The following is a 20,946-nucleotide window of genomic DNA, read 5'->3' on the forward strand; positions in this document are numbered from 1 at the left end:
GTTTAAGAATCATTTAACTTTGTCTTCTGATTTTATACATTTGTATTTTTTATACATATTTTATTATTATATGCACAAATACTAATTTATATATTATACATTTTATACAGCATATACATATAGCTATTGTTCAATTATTTCAGTCTTTCTGACCCTTTCTGACTTCATTTGGGGTTTTCTTGACAGAGATACTAGAGTGGTTTGCCATTTCCTTCTCCAGCCTATTTTATAAATGAGGAAAATACAGATTGAGGCAAACAGGGTTAAATAAGTGCCCAGAGTCTTGTAGCTAAGAAGTATCTGAGGCCATATTTGAACTCAGGAAGATGAGATTTCCTGATTTCAGGCCTGGCACTCTATTTATTATACCATCTAGCTGCCTCATATAAATACATACAAACATACCTACATATTTATTACATATATACACATATATGTGTGCACTTATATGCATATGTATATGTATACATGTGTCAGAGCTGCCTCCTGATCTAGCCATTTGGGTCTTATGCTATTGATAAGTGACTCAGAGGGGCAGCTTCGAGGGAAAGAGGTGATTCGATCAGCTGGTGCTAAAAGTCCTATAAATACTTTACTGTGACCAGAGCAATGTATATAGTAGCTCCCCCTGAGTGCCAGCCTCCCCAGTCCCCTATTTCCAACTCTTCTAGAAGTGCCAAGTCCTACCCACTTTCCCCATTTATATACTTTCCCATACATTTACTGAGGCTGCCCTTCACAAAGTTTCTTGGATAATTAATTTTAACATCCTCTGTGTAAAAATCTATGAGTTATGTAGGACTCCACACCTTTCTAAATAACATCTTGGTATTTTTTGAATATTTCTTTTAAGAATCTATGTTTTTCCTAGGTCTCTTTGAACCTCATATCTTAGTGTTTCTTGGCTTTACATTGGCCCTTGCTGAGTATTTTCCAGAAGATCTGATAAAGGCAATATTTAATACCAAATTCCTAGCCAAATTGGATTCACAACTTCAATGTACGTATCTTTAATATTAAAAAAATCAATTACATATATTTTATATATAGAACTCTAGGTCCAGTTGAGATGAAAAATAATTTTTTAAATGTAATTTAAGGGGTTAAGACATGGTAAGTCCTAATCATTTCTAACCAAATGATAATTTTAAAGTAATACAAAAGGAACAAGGTGTAATGCATAGTTAGCCATCCTGTCTTTGATACTTCCTATAAGACTAAAAAATAGTTTATATACAATATCAAGTACAATGCTGAAGAACACCCCTTTCAAAAGAGAAAAAAAGCACCATATATTCTATGGCTATAGTAAAAATGACCTTCATTTTTTCACCTTTTTGCTTAAAAAATTTATGACAAAGTATATCACTAACATGATAGATTCATCAGGAAATGTTTAATAAGGGCTTACTAAATTCCAGATTCTGTCCTAAGTGCTGGTAGTTTCAAGACAAAAATAATTTGGGGCCTGCCCTCATTTTATTGGGGGGAACCACCATATAAACACAGTTTAGCATAAACAAAATGAATGTAAGTTAATTTTTTTTTTGTTGGGAGCAGGATTAGCATCAGCAGCTGGGGATTAGGAAAGATCTTTTGTGGTAAACAGTTGAGCTGAATTTTAAGGGAAACTAGGAATTCAAGATGGTGTGGAGTTGAGGAATACATTCCTGGTATGGGATTTAGTATAGATAGTCTGTGTTAATAGAATGTTTATAAACTACCAGGTTTAGATTTTAATTCTAATTAGTATTTTAAATTTCAGACTTACCTTCTTTCTTAAATACGAGAACTCACAGCCGCCTCATGGAATTTAATAGAGCAGTCTGTTTGGAATGCCCTGAATTTGAAATTCCTTGGTTTCATCATGATTATTGTCAGCAGCAGTACAATAAAGGTATGAATATGTTATTTTTTTCTTATAACTCTAAATCTTTGTTTTTTTTTTTTTTAACTTTTTAATCATCTATTTCATAGTTTATTTTTTTCTCCAATTACATGTAAAAACAATTTTTAACATTAATTTTTAAAAATTGAGTTCCGAATTATCTCCCTTCTCTCTTCCACTGAGAAAAGCAACTTGATATAAATTATATATATGCAGTTATGCAAAACATTTTTCCATATTAATCACATTGTGAAAAAAAATCAAAAAAATAAAGGGAAATATAGTATACTTTGAGCTTCTTTGGAACTCCATCTATTCTTTCTCTGTAGATACCTTTTTTGATCCTAAATGCTTCAGAATTGTTTTGGATTATTGTATTGCTGGGAATAGCTAAGTCATTCACAGTTGATCTTATTACAGTATTGCTGTTGCTGTGTAAGTTTTTCCAGGTGTTTTTGAGAGCATACTAATTGTCATTTCTTAGAGCACAATAGGATTCTGTCACTATCATATGCCACAATTTGTTTAGCCATTCCCCAATTGATAGGCATCTTCTCAATTTCTAATTCTTTGCCACTATTAAAAGAGAAGCTGTAAATATTTTTGTATATATAGCTTCTTTTTCTTTTTCATTTTTATCTCTTCGGGATATAGACTTAGTCATAGTATTGCTGGGTCAAAGGGTATGCATAGTTTTATAGCCTTGGATTTCTTAAAGAGATATTGGTACCTGGGTCTCAGATAATGAGGAAGTAATCATGCTATTTTTACTGTGGGAATTATTTAAGATTTAAGAATTCACTGGAGACTATTGACAGTAGTAACCTTGATGCCAATGGCGCAAGATGAGTTTTATAGGTGAGACTGATTTACCTTTTAGTAATTAAATAGAACCCAGAAAGAATGGCTCATAATTATAATGGAACTTCTTACTATAGCAAATAAGGTTATAGTGAAGCTCCAGTTTCTTTTTATTTATTTTACAATTTACCTTTTTTATTAATATTATTACCTTTATTATTTGTAAAAGATAATTTGTAAAATTATTTTTTATTATTACAATTTATTTCATGAAAAAATATGAACATGTCAATATCCAAAGAAGAACAGAAAAGATTGTTTTATCTAAAACATGATCTTTTTTCACATATCTGGTCTTCGCCATATTGTCCTGGTTGTCTCTGGTACCTTTTAAATATCTTTTTGCCCATTTTGGTGTATTTTTACTTTAAAAAAAAAAAGTCTTATCATTGTTTGCCAACTTTCCCCATCCCTCAAATAGAGGAATAATATGAACAGTTAAAGCAAATATATTTATTATATCTGAAAATGTGCAGCTCCTTCTTCACCTCCAGTATATCATCTTTGGATTTTACTTAGGGGAGGCATGCTTCATAATCAGCTGCTCTATTTTGTTTTAGCAAAATCTTAAAAATGATTTATGGAGTACTTTTTAATCTAATCTTTAAAGCAATAGCAGTAATTACTGTTTTTATAAGACTTAAGCTCTTAGAAAGTCAAAATTTTGTTTCTGTTCTGTGTAATTAATTGTTTAGAATAATTTTTATTCCAAGGTTAATAATACTGTCTTTGAACAAAGTCATCTTTTTGTTTTCTTTTAGTAAATAGCAGCATCACTGCAATACAACACAAGATTTACAAAATGTTGGGAAAAATCCTAGGAGGACCCAATTATGTAAAGCCATCAGCTCTTACACCTTATGGATACACAGTAGGTAAGACCAAAATAATGTAAAAAATTTTACTAATATTAGAACTTGGAAAAGAAATACTAGGAGCTTTTTAAAAAAAAAACCACTCTAAACATTGATATATTCATTCATTCATTTTCATTACATTGGCTTAAGATTCATTAATCTTGAATGGATTAATGAAGGTGATTAAGTTTGGGCTTCTGTCTTGAAGAGATTGATAGTCATGTAGAGGAATTCACACGTGTACTTGCTTCAGGATATCATGAGAAAGATACTATAGAATACCTTGAGAGTTTAGGGGAGGCAGAAGGATCAAGGCAAGCATCCTGAGGGTGATATGGGAGCTGAGCTTTGTATAATGGCTGTGTAGTAAGTGGGATAATACTTTTCAAGTTCTGTGAATGCTGGACAAGATATGGGGACATATGTTTGAGTAATGGGGAAGGAGACCAGTTTAATTAGAATATATGAAGGTAAGAAGTGAGAAAGGAACTTCAAAGTCAAGTTGTCCCCAGATTGTAAAGGATCCTGAATGCTAGGCTAAGAAATCTAGACTTTTAGAAGGTTATTCAGGACCACTGAAGGTTTTTAGGAGTTGAGGAGAATGTAATCAGAAATGTGCATTAGGAAAATTTGGCTTCAGTGATTGGAATGAGAAGAGGTTGGGAGTAGGAGTGACACTGTGGGTCAGGAAGTTATTGCAGAAGTCTAGCAGAGTATGGGGGCTGGATGAGAGTGGTGGCCAGGTAGCTTTGGGAGTGACAAAGAGAATGATTGCACTTGGACCAAGTATGTGGATTTTGAGGAAGTTGGAGAAAATTGGACATTTTGAATACAGGTAACTAAGAGAACTGACAGACATAAAGTCAGAAAGAGAAGTAGGTTGGGAGTGGTGGTGTACGGATAAAAAAGTTAGTTTAGAATATGTTGACTTTGGGATAATAGTGAAAGAGAATAGGACATAGGAGGCTAGGGACCTGAGTCCAAATATATGACACCAGGTAAGTCACTTAATCTTTTTCAGTTTCCTCAGCTGTAAAATGGGGATTATAAGGGTACCTACCTCACACAGTTGATGGATCAAATGAGATGACTTTTGGAAAGCATTTAGCTAGTGCTCAGCACATAGTAGGTATTTAATGCGTGTTCCCGCCATCCCCCTTCCCTTTCTCATCCCTGTTCATTTTCCTCCCCAGCCAATAAACCCCCATTACGAGATGGTCTTATTCAAGTGGAATATCAGGGGTGAATATGAGGAATATTACAGAGGAGATTCTTACACATTGGAAGGAAGATTTTGGACTAGATTTCTTTTAATGATTTCTAAGGTTGACATATAATGTTTTGTAGATTTAAAAATAGATTAATTTGTACTATTTCTAGCTTTGGATATATGATACAGTTGGTCTTTTAGGATATGTAATATTTGCTAATAAACAGTGAATTAGGATTTGACCAAGTTAGTGCTTCATTTTTCCTAATTGTTTAAGGATCATTAGTTTTAATGTTAGAAATTGACATATTAATCTTTAGAAAGGTGTGCTCTATTAGGCAGATTCTTCCAGGTAGCAATTGAGTTCTAGTTGCTTACTATAGTATTAGACTGAATCAGGAAGAACTGAGTCCCACTCCCATGTCCATTTATTAGCTGGGTAATTAGTTCTGAATAAGTTATGTATCTTTTCTTGAGTTTTAATTTCCTCATCTATCATCAAGAGGAGATATCACTTCACTCACAGAATAAAAATGAATATATATAAAGTGCTTTGCAAATCCTGAAGCACCATGTGAATGTGCACTCTTACCATAACTTTTTGTAGTAGTTTTTTCCTACTTTTATGGTCAGTGTTTGTTCAAAATGTAAAAATAAGATTTAAATATGATAAGTAGTATTTGTCTTTTTAATATCATCACCATCATTATAAAAGATTTATCTTGTCCATGCATCTGATTACCATACTGCCTTACAGATTTTGAATATATCTTGGATAAAAAGAAAAAGCCTCTTCCTTATAGAAGTCAACTTGAGGTTTTGAATAAGCTTTCACATGTACACTGGGGACCTGATACTGACAACAGTAGGTCAGAATCGCTACCAGGAACACAAAGGTAAATTGTATTCATATTTTAGATCTAATCTTTAGATTAGATTCATAATTTAGGTCACAATTATATCATATAATGGATTTATTAATCAAGTAACTTTGTGCTATATTTTTGTGTAAATTAGCTTGTCAGCTACAAGTAATTTAAGTAGGAAATTTTGGTGTTCTAATTCCTTTTATTTTTGTTATTTTAAAACAACCTTTTGCATAGGGCAGGTATTTGTGTTTGTTCAATTGAGTTGAAAACATTTTTGTTTCTTGTAAACTTCTAATTATCCTGCGTCTTATTTCAACATCAAAAGTAAATGTTTTTTATTGTTCCGTATAGGGTTGCTTTGGAATTCTTGGATTCACGAGCATTTTGTAAAAACATTTCCCACTTAAAAGGAAGATCTGCTATGAAAAAAAGACATCTGGAAATTTTGGGCTATCATGTGATTCAGGTATTGTGCAAACTCAAAATATCCTGCTATAAAAACTAAATTACTTAGGAGCCCTGCATATAAATGTTGTATTTTTCCAATATTTAGCACACTTCCTATTACACAGTAAGTGCTCAGTAAAGGCTAGTTGATTTGTTGATGTTTTATCCTAATATGAATATGATATCCTAATAGCATATTTTGATATGAAATGGGAAGAATTATTTCATTATTTTGAAAATTCTATTCTGTTTCATATTAAAATTTTTTTTTTCTTCCCTGTTCCATATTTTGAAAAACACAGAAAATTCTTATTTCCTCAGTTGTTATTTTCTTTGGAAAACATGTTGACTTGATAGCAGAGGGATCTGTTATAGAATTAAAAGAATCATCAATACATATCTAGAGCTGGAAAGAACTTCAGAGGCCATCTAGTCTTCCTTCCAAACCTCCGACTGCTCCCCTTATCCTTTACCCCTGTAGCAGCAGTGACATCAGGTATGAGGAGACAGAGGCAGAATTTGAACCAGATCTTCCGATTCTGAAATCACAGCTCTTTCCCCTGAAGGGGTAAGGCTGAAAGACAGCTTAAGTGCACTAAAGAAAATGCTCAGTATTAGTCTTCAGGAGAAGAGAAGAAGAAAGCAAGCAGAGGTAACAGAAAGAGGTATTCATAAGAAACATAATCCCATTTGCTAGATATCTATGGGATGTGATATGAACCAAATTCTTGCTGGAATTCTGCTTCATAGCAGCTTTTATCTCTTATTTTTAAAAAATAGGTTATATATCTGAATCTAAATACTGAAATAAAAGTAATCAATCTTCTCTCTTACAGATCCCTTATTTGGCATGGAATTCTATGGAATTATCAACAAAGGATGCTCGGATGGAGTATTTGAGAGAGCATCTGTTTGCAGAAGCCAAATCATAATTAGTTTTTAATTTATGATATACCTCATTGTAGACTTAAATCGTAATAGCAAATATAAACTTAATTAAAAAACAGCATTGTAAAATATTTAAGACTAATTTTTAAAAAAATGTTACTGTGTAACAAACTTATAGGACTTCAAATAGAGATTTTTAAAAATTGCATACCTTTTCCCGTGAAGCACTGTTAATTTCTTTCAGTATGAAAGTCATGTATCTTTTTGACTTAATAATGAATTGTTAATTATACCTGAATATATTTTTTTGAAGAGCATTGTAATCAGGCAGTTTATTGGTATCTGAGGAATCAGATGCCAATAGTTTTCTATTTGCTTCAAATCAGGAATTGGGATTGTACAGGCTTTCTTCTCCTTAGTCTTGTCCAAATATATGTGATATTTTGTGATGTTCAGTTTGCCAATTATTATTGAATGTCATAGTAATTGAAAATATTTTATCAACACTATTGTTATAATTGCATGTATTTTACACCTTTTTTTTGTAACCATTCTAGTCAGACTTTTCAGTTTGATTTCTAAAGCAAAGATGTGCTAAAATATAACCTTTAAAACAGTTAATGACCACATGAAGCTCAGAAGAGAACAAAGTTAAGAGTCATCAGGCCAATATGTCACTATGCCATTTTAATGCCATTTAAAATAATTTTTGCTCTGATTCTGATGCAGCCCGTACAAAAAAAAAGTCTTTTAAAATTACATATGTGTTTTTATCAGATAGTAACAGTTAATTTAATCCATCACATTTATTCCTAAACTGACATTAGATTGTTTTTCTGACATGTGATCATTGCCAAGTGCTAGATACTGATCTAATGTATCAAATCAGGTATTTCTGTGTCCTGTAAAGAAAAGGCATCAATGTTCTACCTCAGTGGGGATATTACTGAATTAGCCTAAAGTCAGAAGTAAAATCAATAGTATTTCAGAAAGGAAGCAGTCTAATTCTAAAAATAGTCCTAAGGTTTCTGGTCAAATGGCTCATGCAGCGAAGTCAAGTTCTTTATGAGAGCAAAATAAGACTGAGTAATTGAACAAGCAACAGTAGTAAAGGTGTTGAAGATGTGTGTGTGTGGTTGTGATGAGGAATGTTCATACTTTATACCTGAAGCCTAAGTAACATGAACACAATTTCCCCCCAGAACTTTCACAATTTATGTGAAGAGATCAAAGAATGATTTTTTTGTACTGCTTGCCACCTTATTATTTCCAAGTATCCATGTACGTAAAAACCCACCAAGGAACACACCATTCATTAGGCTAACAAATAAATCAGTTTCCTTATGGATACTCTCTCTCTCTCCCCACCATGAGATAGTAGCTTATGGCTTCAGGATTAAGAGTTCCTGATTTTTAATTTTAAAGATAAAATCATTGATTAATATTGGTAAACCAAAGGAAGTTGGAAATTGGTAAAAGACTGCACAGGCTTGCAAAGAGAAGTAGGGAAAAGAAAGAAAACTTATTAATCTAACTATTTTACTTCAACTTTTTCCCTTAAGTGATGAAAAGAGCCTTTGCTACAGTCTTAAATATCATTTCTGAAATCTCACATTATCATCTTTATTATTATCAAGAACAATATTAAAATTTCATTATTTTGATGTATTAAAATTGGTAGTAATTTTTGACTTGATATGGAAGAAATAGAGGGGTTTGGTTTGTTGTTTAAAAAAAAAATAAGATATTTCATTCTCTAACTTCAATTGTAATTGAAAATGAACATAGCAATAGCCTGATGATGGAAATGATAGATATATGTTCACAGACAATTTGAACTTACTATCTCTTTACAGACAATTGGAGCAGACAGATTACCAACAAGATTGTATAAATTCAATTTTATCTTTTATCTCCTTTTAGAAATCTTTATGATGACTGATTTTTACATTAACAATATATTTACTTTGATTCATTTATCTACAAAAGTTGTCAACATTTCAGACAGTGACACAGTAACAGTAGATTTCTATATAAATTTCTGTACAGTCTTTTAAAAACACAACAAATTAAAAATCCATAATCAAAAACTCCCACAATTATATTGTTACTTTTCTTATCTATAATTTAGACAGTTTGAAAAGATTGAAGCGTGTTGCCAGGCAGCTAGCTCCTGAGGCATAACGAATCTCCTTTAACATGCCAGTCCATTCTTTTTTATCATCTTCATACCTGTTTAAGGGATGACATTTAAATCAGTTAATATATATTTGAAAGTGATGGTGTTTTAATGGTTTATTATTTTACTAAGAAAAATTAAGTATGTGTTTATCCTTGAAGGCAACTAGATGAAAGATAGCCTAGATGACTTTAAAGGTTGTTCACATGCCCACCTGAGTGACTTATTGTTTCCAAAATGCAGCCTGCTTTCAAGTAGTAGTTTAAGCTTGAGTGTTAATCTACTGCTACTGTAGTTAAGTTGTTCCTTTTCCTCTTTTAAATTATGAACTCAATATATGAACATTTCTATATACTACAAAGAACAGAAAAAAGATTCACATATGTGAAACATAAGTCTTAACTACTGTATCTAATTTTGTTCAATTAATAAGCATTTATTAAGCATCTATGTAGTTAGCACTCTTGCTAGGTATTTGGATACAAAGGCTACAAATAAAACAGTCCCTATCTGTTAAGCATTCAGGTAAGCAAAGGCTGAAAGCAAATAAATGTGAGCCCAATAATTGAATCAATAATTTTTATGTTTGAGTCTAGTGTTTTGTCTGGACTAGTGGCTTTATCTTTATAATGTACTACTGACATTGAAAGTCATTCTTCAGATGCATATTTGTTGGTACCATACATAATACATAATCTTAGAAAGTTGCCTGGAGCCCCAAGAAGTTAAGTGCTGCCTAAATAGATTATATAATAGGGACAAAACTTGATGCCAGCTCTTTTTCTTTACACAAACACACACACATAAAAGTCATGTTGTGATAAAAAACATAGATCTTTTAACACCCCCCCCCCCCAAAAAAAAAAAACCACCTAGGTAAAATAAGGTTTCAAAAAAAAAGTAAATCAGTCTGTATTCAGATACAATCAGTTCTTTCTCTGGGTATGGATAGTATTTTTCATCATAAGTCCTTCAGAGTATCTATAGATCACTGCATTGATGAGACTAGCAAAGTCATTCACAGCTGATCATCCAAAACAGTGGTATTACTTTGTACATAGTATATTTCATTTTACATGAGCTCATGGAGGACTTTTCAGGTTTTTCTGAGAGCACTGTTCCTCATTTCTTAAAGAATAATAGTATTCCATCATAATTACATACTACAATTTATTCAGCCATTCCCCAATTGATGGGCATCTCAAATTCTTTGCCCTGAGAAAAGAGCTGCTGTAAATATTTTTGTACAGATAGATTCTTTTTCTTTAAGGAAAAAAAAATAAAACTTCTTTGGGGATTCATGCCTAGTAATGGTATTATTAAGTCAAAGGATATTGATGATTTTATGGCCCTTTGGGCATAATTCAAAACTTTTAATCATTTATCAATTGGGGAATTGCTCATTTTTTAAAATAAATTTGATTCAATTCTCCAGGTCTTTTTGACTTCAAGACCACCTATAGTGTCTTATCAAGAGAATTGGTCTTAATAATCTCTTTCTCTCTCTCCTTTTTTTTTTTTTTAATTTTGGCTGAAGCAATTGGGGTTAAGTGACTTGCCCAGGGTCACACAGTTATGAAGTGTTAAGTGTCTGAGATCAAATTTGAACTCATCCTCCTAACTTTAGGGCTGGTGCTCTATCCACTGCGCCATTTAGCTGCCCCAGGTCTTAATAATATCAATAATTGTTTCAATTCTTCACTTTCATCATCATAGTTGAAAAATTACTCTTTTTTACTTAACAGTTTTTTACTGTTCTTTAAGGTTTTTTTTTACTCTGAGTTTCTGAACTTGATGGCAGTTGAGAATTGCTCTCTATCTAAAAGTGCTTCCTAAGCAAATGATGTAAAGTGATAATGATGCAAAGTTAGCCAGAACCCAGACAAGATACGCACCATCAGATTTAATTTCTTTAATGCTTCAAAAACTAATTCTCAGATGGCAATAAGACCACAAGGAAAATCTTTATGCCATATCATAAACAACTGTGTCTTCCTTATGCAAGCAAAACTTGGTGCCCAATATTCTTTATAAGATGGCTCTAAACTATTAACTAATGAAGAGTTTATTATTAACATATAGAAAGACTGTATAGAACCTGGGGCAAGAAATTAAAGAATAGTTTTAATAGTTTAAAGGAAATGTGACCACATTTAAGCAACAGGAGGTTTAAGGTTAAATGAAGCCTGGATAATTGGAGTTTCCAATTAGGTTGTTTTCTGTCTGCAGCTGATAAAATATAGAAAATCTTTGTTTTTTGGAACAGTTTCAAGAGAAAACAAAGGGGATAGAAACTTCCAAGTTATGAGAAGAAATTACAGTATTTTCAGTAGCAAGGTTTGGAATGTGATGCTCAGAAGTGGACATTTTTATCTGGTTTAATCATTATAGGCTTAGGAATTCAATAACAAATCAACTTGAGGCAAGGTTTGTCAGCATCATGGGCCTAAGGTTAAAACTCTGCTTTCTCAAACACATTGCAGAAAAATCTCTATTACCTTTCTCCCCTATTATTGAAAGATGATACCTGTAAAGTGAGTGATCTCCTTTTATTACCTGCCCTATGCTTAGATAGTGTTTTTCCTTTTGTTGTTCTTTTTGCTCAGTCTTTCCACTTTGAGATGTTCAAGGTCCCTTGTTTTTTTTTTTTTTTTTTTTTTTTTTTTTTAATTTCCAGATCCCAATAGGGATCATGAAATTTCCCATGAGATTTAAAATTGTTCATCTTCTCTACTCTGCATTTTCTTATGATATCATTAACAGTTACACAGCCTCAGTTACATGATCACTTCCAAAACCTTCACTGCCCCCATCTTCTCTCATCATCATCTTTCTCCTGCTTCTTGTCTTTCTGTATGTCAGATCCTCTGTTAATTGCAGTCTTTTTCCTCTTTTGACTATATCAAGGTACTCCTGTCCCCAAAAGCTTCATATATCAGTAAACCCCTCCTGCTTTTTTGATCATTTTAGAAACTTCTTTGCAGAATCATTAGCTATGTCTGGTTACTATGCATGATGGCAATAAGGCCATAAGGAAAATCCAGAGCTCTCCTCTATATACACATTTAGATTTAATTATGAAGATTACTCTCAGATTTATCTATCTAGTCCTAAACTCTCTCCTTTTTATATTTGTAGCATTCCCAACATTTAGTTTAACAAATAGTGGCACAGAAGATAGAGTGCTGGACTTGAAGTGAGGAAGACCTGGTTCTGAATCTTGCAGATGCTATTATTATTCCCATTTTACAAATGAGGAAACTGGCATTTAAAAAATGCTTCATAATCTGATCCTAGACTGTTTTCATGCTGAATACAAAATGCTCCAAACACATTCAGTGTTCTAGCACAACTGGTCTCACTATCATAGCAGTCCATCTCCTTTCTCTGAAGCTGTTCCTTAATCCTGGAATGCTTTCCCTCTACTCCCCACATGTATAATTATTTTATATATGTCCCCTTTGAATCAATTTGTGACTGATTAAAATATAAGCACCTTGAAGGCAGGAACTGTATTTGTATTTTAAGTGTCTGGAAATCAGTATGCATTTAAAAAATGCTTTGATTGATTGCTTAGTTTATCTTCTCCAAAAATATCAGAAACTCAGGCCCAGTTTTAATTATTTGGCTACTAGCTTTCCAGTTTGCCAATTTAAAATTTGTACTGGTTTAAGAACATACTATGTCCTCTTTGCCTTTTTTTCTTCTTTCAAATGATTTTTCTTCTTGTTATCTAAATTAACCACCTTCAACTAATTCAAGTTCTCTTTAAATCAGAATCAATGTTTAATTTATAACTTTATGAAATGCGCTAAAGGCCAAATAAAAAATGTTAGGAATCTAATGTAAAAAGAATGTGGAAGCTGTAGACCTGGCTTAGATTCTTGGTTGTATAACTTTAGCCTTTCCAAGCCTCAATTTTATCATCTATAAAATATAATACTAAAGTCCTCACACGGTTGTTTTGAAAATACAATAAAGTAAAATAGATAACAAAACATTGTATAAAGTATAATGTGCTATAGAAATGTCAGCTGTCAGCTAAGTAATTTTAGAAACAACATTAACTCACTTTCCTAAGGAACTATTATAATACTGACATTACAATTTATAGTCAGATTAGTGGGCCAAAAGTTAAATTTGGGTTCTAAGAGTATGTAGCTTACTACTGAGAAGTAGTTCTCAGTTAGTTTGTCTTCTCCAAGAATCGTTTATTCTTTTTGTAGAAAATTATTCTTCTTTCATTAGATTTAGGTGACAACACATGGATGAAAACTATCAGAAAAATTGGAGTAAACAGAACTCACTTCCATATATCATTGACTTCCGTGGGTGCAAATTCCTGGGATTCAAGTTGAACCATAGCAAATCCACCGATAGCATAAAGAGATCCAGCCATACTGACTAAACTGATAGAACTTCTCTCTTGGGGAAATTCAGGCATCACTTCCCACCTAAGCATGATTAAAAAGAAAATCAATTTCAGCCAGAAATCTAAAGCAAACAGCAATTTATAAGCACTGGTGAGATCTAACATACTCACTTATTGGTGGTGAGATCAAAAGCTTCAACAGAAGCGGAAAGGCCATCTTCTGTGACACCTCCTGCAATCACAATTTTGCCTTTATGGATTGCCACTCCAAACATGGAACGAGGGGTTTTCATTGGGGCCAAATCTTTCCAGTCTCCTTTTTTGGAGTTGTAAATAAATACCCTATTTGTACATTTTCTATGAAAAATGAACACAAATGAGATTATTCAGTCTCTTGAATTTTTAAAAAAAGACAGCTGAATAGCCAATTCCTTTGTTAGTTTTCATATGAAATATGGTATTTGGTAAGAGGAGACAGATAAATGATTATAATGCTGCTATCCAAAGTGTTCTTAATTTGTACTTGGGTCACTTGGTCATCAGTTAAGAATAATCCCTGACAGCATACTGTATCTTGCCTGTGCCACACTTGTAAAATGATAATAGTGGAATGACATTCTCAGTTAAAATCTCTAGATGTTGTGCAAATGAAAATAGTTTGTTTTATAATTTTAGAAATCAATTTTTATAGCCACCAGCCAAAAAACTTATTAAACCTCTTGATTATATGTCAACAGACTATGATTTCATTAACAAGGACACTTTTCTTCAACAATGTAGTTTGTATACTACCCATATCTTCTTGAGCTATATGATTCTTGTCTGGGTGTTCCTTAAGTTTTCCATAAAGGATCCACCTAATGTATTAGCTGTCTTTCTCAGATTCTTTTAGATATAGAATGCAACCCTCAGGCTATTCATCTGTTATCTCTCCTTAATTCTGCTGCATGACCAGCCTCTCTCCTTTTCCAGTTAAACATATAAATTATATGATTGACAATATACTATAGCTTGCTTATTATACCTAATTGTTTTTCTTTTGTGCTTTGGTTTATGTGAAACCAAGTTGCTATGGCATCATGAGAGAAATGCAAATGTTATAGAGATGGGGTTTTGTGCCAGGAGAACAGCTAGGGACCATCAAAGCACTATGAACTTTTCCCAGTTGTGATCCAGCTTGATTTCTTCCTTTGATTTCAATTCTAGACCCATCTTATTATTTATGCAAGATATCTATCTAAGCATATGTCCAAAGTATTTAAGTAGACCAAACCAACATTGCTTGTCCAATCTTGTGGCACAATCTTTGTTCTTAGGCAATATTGTCTTTTTTGTTTTTCCCACATGGATTCCTGGGTTCCACTCTCTAACTTAAAAATTCTTGATACACTGTATATTTGTCGATAGTTAAGTGAAATAGTTAAATTCTGAGTTTTAAAGCTTTTTTTTTAAATAGGATCAGATAGGAAGCAGCTCAGGGACTGGTTATAAAGCATTCTAATCCATATCCCCTGAAAAGTTCTCTCATTATTATATGAAAGGGGTTTTTATACCTTTTCTTCCAGCATTCTATTAGACTCTATTCAATATACTTTAGAAAATTTTAAATTTTAATATAAGCCTTCTGTCAGAATATGCACAGCATTTTATATAACTTTTTTTCAGATTCCTTTATATCTCTATTGACAATAAGTTAAAAAAATTTCATTTTGGTGTCAACATACAATTTAAAAATTTTACCTTTTACACAACTAAATAAGGATTTCCCATTTTAGAAATATGAATTCAAAATAAGAAAGGAAGGTATTTTATAATACTTTTGTCAGTATAAATCACAAAGAAATTTTAGAGAACTTACTTGTCATCTGTCTTTCCTCCCAGACAATATATCATTCCATTATGTGAAATCACATTATGACCGTAGACTTTGATAGGAAGCTTTTTTACTTCATTCCACTTTATAGACCTATATAATTAGAATTTGATTAAAAATAAAGGGTTTTAAAAACATGAAAGCATAGTAGGCACTTGAATACTTTATGAAAAGAGAATACTAAACTTACACAGGATCAAAGCATAAAACTGAATCCAATGAAGCCTCTGTTTGAAGATCTTTGCCAGCGACTACATAGATTTTGTCATCTGCTTCTCCCAGACCAAAGAGACATCTGGCTGATGGAAGAGGGGGAAGTCCAACCCATTCAGATGCTACATTATCAAACTGAAAAAATTATATATTAAGGAGGTTATAGAAGTGAGTAGTGAAAATATTCAAGGCTGTACTATATATATTTGACAGTATATTAAGGCATTTAAAATTGAAACACACACACACACATACACACACACACACACACACACACATCCCACACACAAAACCCCTCTCCCCCAAAAAACCCCTTTTAAAACCTTTTTAAAAGACATAATCAATTATAGTAACTAATATTAACAGAATCAACTTCAGGATCCTACAGGAAACAGAAAATCTAGTAGTATCACTAACCATATTTAAAGTTATTCTTTTCCTTTCCTGATTTTTAAAAATTTTGCTTACTCTTCTGACAATACTTTTAAAAAATAAGAACATTTAGTTCTTTTAAAAAATTGGACTAGATCTGTGATTTGTTTGGCATAGGTAACTCCTGTTAAAAGAAACTTCTTCACCAATACAAATCTGAAATTACTCTGCGTTGATTGATTGATTGATTTGCTCAGGATTACAAAACCAATAGTTCTAAAGCAGGATTAAACCAGTTACTGAATTTTACAGATTAACTCTCAATCCATTCTACCATACTGCCCCTCATGGTATAGCAGATATAGCACTGAGTCTCGATTAAGGAAACCTGAGTTTAAATCTGGCATCAAACACTAGCTGTATGATCCTCTTTAATCTCTGTTTGCCTCAGTTTTTTTTAACTGTGTGGTTGTGAGAATTAAATGATATAATAATTGTAAAGTGCTTAGCATAATACCTGGCACAAAGTAGGTCCAAATAAATGCTCTTTTCCTCTTCTGAGACATGAGAATAATTCAAAAATTGTGGAGATATGAAGTCATGTGAAATGTGTCTAAATCTTAAGGGGAAGGTGTAATAATCAGTAAGGATATTTGTGATCCCAGGAATCTAACAGCTAAAGGGCCACCAGGCAGCATTTCAGTTTTGAAAGGTTTTTATCCTGCTAGCTAAAATTAGCATTTCCCCTAAGCTAGTATCCATACCAGTTGCACCTATCGCTCAGTTCATTGGACAGCTGGAGAATAAGCAAGTTTTTCATTCCTTAGGTTTTTTTTTTCCCCTCATTTTTAACTTTGTAAGTGTTCTGTTTGTAGTTTTATGTATATTGACTCATATCAATCTCAGTTGGATTTATCTTAAAGTCTGTTGCTTAAAGTAATTTGAAATATACTTTTCCCTCTTTTCTGCTTTAAGTTAATAACGTTTTATTTTGGCTGTATCTACAATTCTTAAGTCACCTTCTCTATTTCTTTGCATAAAATTGAAATTGAATGATGCTGGTTTGGTCAAGATCAGGATTAAAATGAGGAAATTTTAGGATTTAGAAACAACATTAACTCACTTTTCCAGGGTTACACATCTAATATCTGAAGCTGGATTTAAACTCATGGAGTCTTCATTATTCTAGGTACAGCACTCAATCCACTCTATCTTGGTGCTTATTACATTTGTATAAAAAAATCTTATATTTCCACTGTTTGTTTATAATTAGGAGATAAGCTATTCCAGCAGTACTGTTTTAAACAAACATTAAAATAATAGAATACTAAGCACCAAATCTTCAAATAGTCCTGACAGAAATGCTAATTTTTAATGAACTTTTACCATCAAATCTTCCTTTGATTACAATCTCTGCCACCACATTGGTTTTTTGGACATAAGAGAGTGATAGTGGAAGGGAGTTAGGGACTATAGCTGAATTATTATTCATAACTGCTTTTGGAATGAAGAAAGGTTATTATTTAGGCTTATAGAATAAAAAATGAGGACAGCAAAAAAAGGAAAGAGCAGGCAGGAAATTAAAAGGTCTTAGAAGTAATCTTGGGTAGGGAACAAAAACTCTGGACTTCCATGTCTGAGGAAGATTTGACTCAGATCTTGCCTTAGATACTTAGTAGGTATGACCAAGGATAAGTAAATCATTTAATCTGTCTGAGGTTGTTTCCTTATCTGTAAAATTGGGATTGAAAACAGTTGTTATATATATTTGAGTGATTATAAGATCCAAATGAAATAATGTATGCAAAGAATTCTGTAAATGAAATTCTGTCAAAGTATAAAGGGTCAGTTGCTATCATTATAGTAAATGGAAAGGGGAACCAGTTCTAGATGAAGTTCAACTAAAACTTATATGAAATAAAGCTTTAGCAAAGTCAAATATTTTTTCAGAATTAATCTAGAGATACAATTATTTCTCCTGATGTAATAATGGTTTTCAATTTTGTTAGTCTTACTCAGTGGATTGCTTATTCAATGAATCATTAGATTCTTTTGTGCATGATCACAGCCATTGTCATTGAATTTATTCATTCTGAAACTGATGTCATTGCTGAATCTAAAATTGGGAAACTGATATTACATTTAAAAAATTATTGCATTCAGATGCTGATGGTGAGTATGATCCTATGTATGCTATGGAAAGAAATATTTCATTTTGCAATGAACTCTGGAATTATGGAAATCAAAAAAAGATGTGTTATTTAAGCACTTACAAATAGTGATATAACTATGGTTAAAACTAGTATTTTAAAAATGTCACATATATTTACTCTATGAAATTTGAGATGCTATTTTTACTTAGTTATCATTTTAACTCAAATACCTATCCATTCTCTGCCTTAGTCTAAGCCAAACAACATAGAAGCTCATAAACTAGAACAGTAGTGTGGGCAATACTAAAGTTGTTAAGCCACTCATTTAATTTAAAACCATTAGTTATTTACTTTAATCATATGTAAACACCTTTCTTTAAATAAATGGTTTATCAGTGATATTTTTAATCACAAGCTTCTCAAACTATGTGTATTAAAATACAGTCTCTAGTTTCACAAATCACATTGTCACATTGATATAAAAATACTAAGGTGTTTATAACCTTAAAAAATACTGATGCTATGAAAATTAAGAATTCTAAATATGCTTAATTAATGAGCACAAATAGATATTTTTTTTCTAGGAGGTAATTAATTAAAACATGGAATATATAAGCTACACTTGTTTGTTTACAATAAGACTCAATTTTGGCAATAATCATAACAAAAAAAAATCACGGATGACATTTTATCTCTAAATATAAGGATTTTCCAGGCCCATTGCTCAAAATATCTCATGGAGTCTTGAAGTGATAGATGACTATCTGACCAATTATTTTTATTCGCATGAATTATATAAATCACTTTTCTTTAGAAAGTATTAAACAAATTTTATGAAAATCAAGCCAGACTAAATTTAAGTTTGCCAATAATGGTGTATTTTAGTAGCATCCTAAGAATGCTATGTAAAGAATTATAACCAGTTTATCAATGGGTATGTCTAATTATATTTGACATGTCTAACCGACATTTCAATGTATGGATAATTCTCAAACATCATTTAATTTTTAATTGCAATCCCATTCCTTATGAAATCTTTTACAAGAAATATCAAAAAATTAACTAAACTGATAAAAGGTTTCACCTCTCCTTCTTGCCTTTGCCTACATTTTAGTAAACACATTAGAGAGATGTTAAAGGATTGTGGAACAATGATAAGCAAGTAGTCTGAATAATCCCCAAGTTGGATCATTAGCTCTTGAATAAATGAGAGCTCTCTCTCTATGCTTCTATTTGCACAGCAATAAAGAGGTTTCTACCTGAAAGAAGTATGACTGTAGAGGCTGATCCTTGTTTTCTTCATCTACATACAATCCTCCTACAACATACACTTGATTTTGTTTGGTGACTATGCTGGAATGGTTTCTGGGAATCTGCTCAGCCAGTGCAGCAAGGTAACATTCATTTTCTGTGGGGTCATAAGCCACTGCAGCTGTGTCGTTAATCAAAAGAATGAGGTCTTTCACAAACATTCCATGCCTGGGGATATCATTCAGATATCCAGGAAGCAAATCTTCATCACCCACATCACCATTCACTTCCCCAGCACTAGTCTTCTCTGCAGTTTTGTTAGGCTCAGGAAGTTTTCCTGCAAAAGCATCTTTTAGAATTTTGATTTTTTTCTGAAGATCAGGATTGCTTTTAATTATATCATCCTTCTCAACATGATCTTTGAAATATTTTTCTGTCATAAGGCGAAAACGGATACAATCAAATACTTCCCCAAGATTTTTCACCCGGTTTTCTTTGTCTGTTCGGACCCATTTCATTACTGCTTCAAACACTGCTTCTTCTTTTTCAACATTTAAGCCGTCATTTGAAATAACTGAGATCAGTTCCTGTGGAGAAAGTTGCATAAAGTCCTCTTCCTTGCAAATCTGTATAAAGCGATCAGACACAAATTCACGAGCAGATATCGCAAGTCTTGGGCAGTCAAGAAGAAGGCCTAATCTCAGGATGGCTAGACAGTTACCAGGAGCAAGTCTTTTCTGAAGATAGGAAACGCAGACAGTGAACACTGAGGGGATCTGAAAGCGGCTAGCCAAGGCAAAAATATCTTGCACATTTGTATCATTGAGATCAATACTGGCTGAATAAAGGTATTTGATGATTAAATCCAATATGGCAGGGTCCACATTATCTAGTACTACCTCCTTTTTTTTCTCCTCATCAATTTCAGATAAGAAATACTCACGGAAATAAGGGCTACAAGCTGACAATATCAGTCGGTGGCAAGGAAGACTTTTGTCACCTGCTTTTAAGGTGCAATCGATGAATTTTTTCTCATCCAGGAGATCTTTTAGACCATCCTGAAGAAGGGTGGATTGGTAAAGCCGCAGTTCCTCTGCGAGTTCCCGCTGGGAATCCATTTTGTGAGTAACCTGGGTAAGGAAGGGGAAACTGAAGGCCTTAGCTCTGTGCAGCACACAGGTCTAGCAGTAAAAAAGGCAGTTATCAATGTGCTTTGCTTAGCTTGAAGCCTTCGCAATTTAATCCTGCTAGTAGCTAAATATAGATACCCACTCTCACAACTGGAATTTAGAATGGCTAGTTTAGAAAGAAGGGTTGTTCTTGCAGCTGTTATAGATTGAAAAAAGCAACTGGAACTTTTTGTCACTAAGGAAACAGCTATGAAACAAGACCTTTAAATTAAGTGGAAGGGCAAAGTATATAAAATATTAGTAAATAGGTGAATAGAGATAAAAGAAATTTTCTAAATACAATGAGAAAATTACAAAAATGAGTCATTCCTCAAAAATTTTTT

General features: G+C 32.7%; 2 protein-coding genes across 2 annotated transcripts in view; one reads left to right on the plus strand and one right to left on the minus strand.

Annotated features, from left to right (window-relative positions):
- The window catches only part of FASTKD1 (FAST kinase domains 1), a 50,864-nt gene extending 41,745 nt beyond the window's left edge, over window positions 1-9,119 (plus strand). Inside the window, exons 10-15 of the mRNA XM_051986212.1 lie at window positions 872-1,000; window positions 1,766-1,897; window positions 3,511-3,624; window positions 5,574-5,712; window positions 6,037-6,151; window positions 6,969-9,119. Of these exons, the coding sequence (XP_051842172.1) occupies window positions 872-1,000; window positions 1,766-1,897; window positions 3,511-3,624; window positions 5,574-5,712; window positions 6,037-6,151; window positions 6,969-7,064 (725 nt within the window). The 3' untranslated portion in view covers window positions 7,065-9,119. The remainder of the gene's footprint in view (window positions 1-871; window positions 1,001-1,765; window positions 1,898-3,510; window positions 3,625-5,573; window positions 5,713-6,036; window positions 6,152-6,968) is intronic.
- Window positions 7,693-20,656, minus strand: KLHL41 (kelch like family member 41). Its single transcript, XM_051986208.1, has 6 exons — window positions 19,442-20,656; window positions 15,635-15,792; window positions 15,430-15,537; window positions 13,743-13,928; window positions 13,507-13,653; window positions 7,693-9,252 (listed from the first exon to the last, which is right to left on the minus strand). Exons 1-6 carry the CDS (start codon window positions 20,549-20,551, stop codon window positions 9,141-9,143), a joined length of 1,821 nt encoding a protein of 606 aa, XP_051842168.1. The 5' UTR covers window positions 20,552-20,656; the 3' UTR covers window positions 7,693-9,140.
- Between the last annotated feature and the right edge of the window lie 290 nt (window positions 20,657-20,946).

The sequence above is a fragment of the Antechinus flavipes genome, chromosome 3 (assembly GCF_016432865.1).
Source record: "Antechinus flavipes isolate AdamAnt ecotype Samford, QLD, Australia chromosome 3, AdamAnt_v2, whole genome shotgun sequence".
NCBI classification, from domain to species: Eukaryota; Metazoa; Chordata; class Mammalia; order Dasyuromorphia; family Dasyuridae; genus Antechinus; species Antechinus flavipes.

What these genes read in the sequence shown, in the direction of transcription:
- KLHL41 (XM_051986208.1), bottom strand. Translation starts at nt 20,551, where the DNA reads ATGGATTCCCAGCGGGAACTCGCAGAGGAACTGCGGCTTTACCAATCC. An exon ending in TTTGATCTCACCACCAATAA is followed by an intron (nt 13,654 to 13,742) that starts GTGAGTATGTTA and finishes AATCATGCTTAG; the next exon opens with GTGGGAAGTGATGCCTGAAT. An exon ending in GAAGTCAATGATATATGGAA is followed by an intron (nt 9,253 to 13,506) that starts GTGAGTTCTGTT and finishes TCCCTTAAACAG; the next exon opens with GTATGAAGATGATAAAAAAG.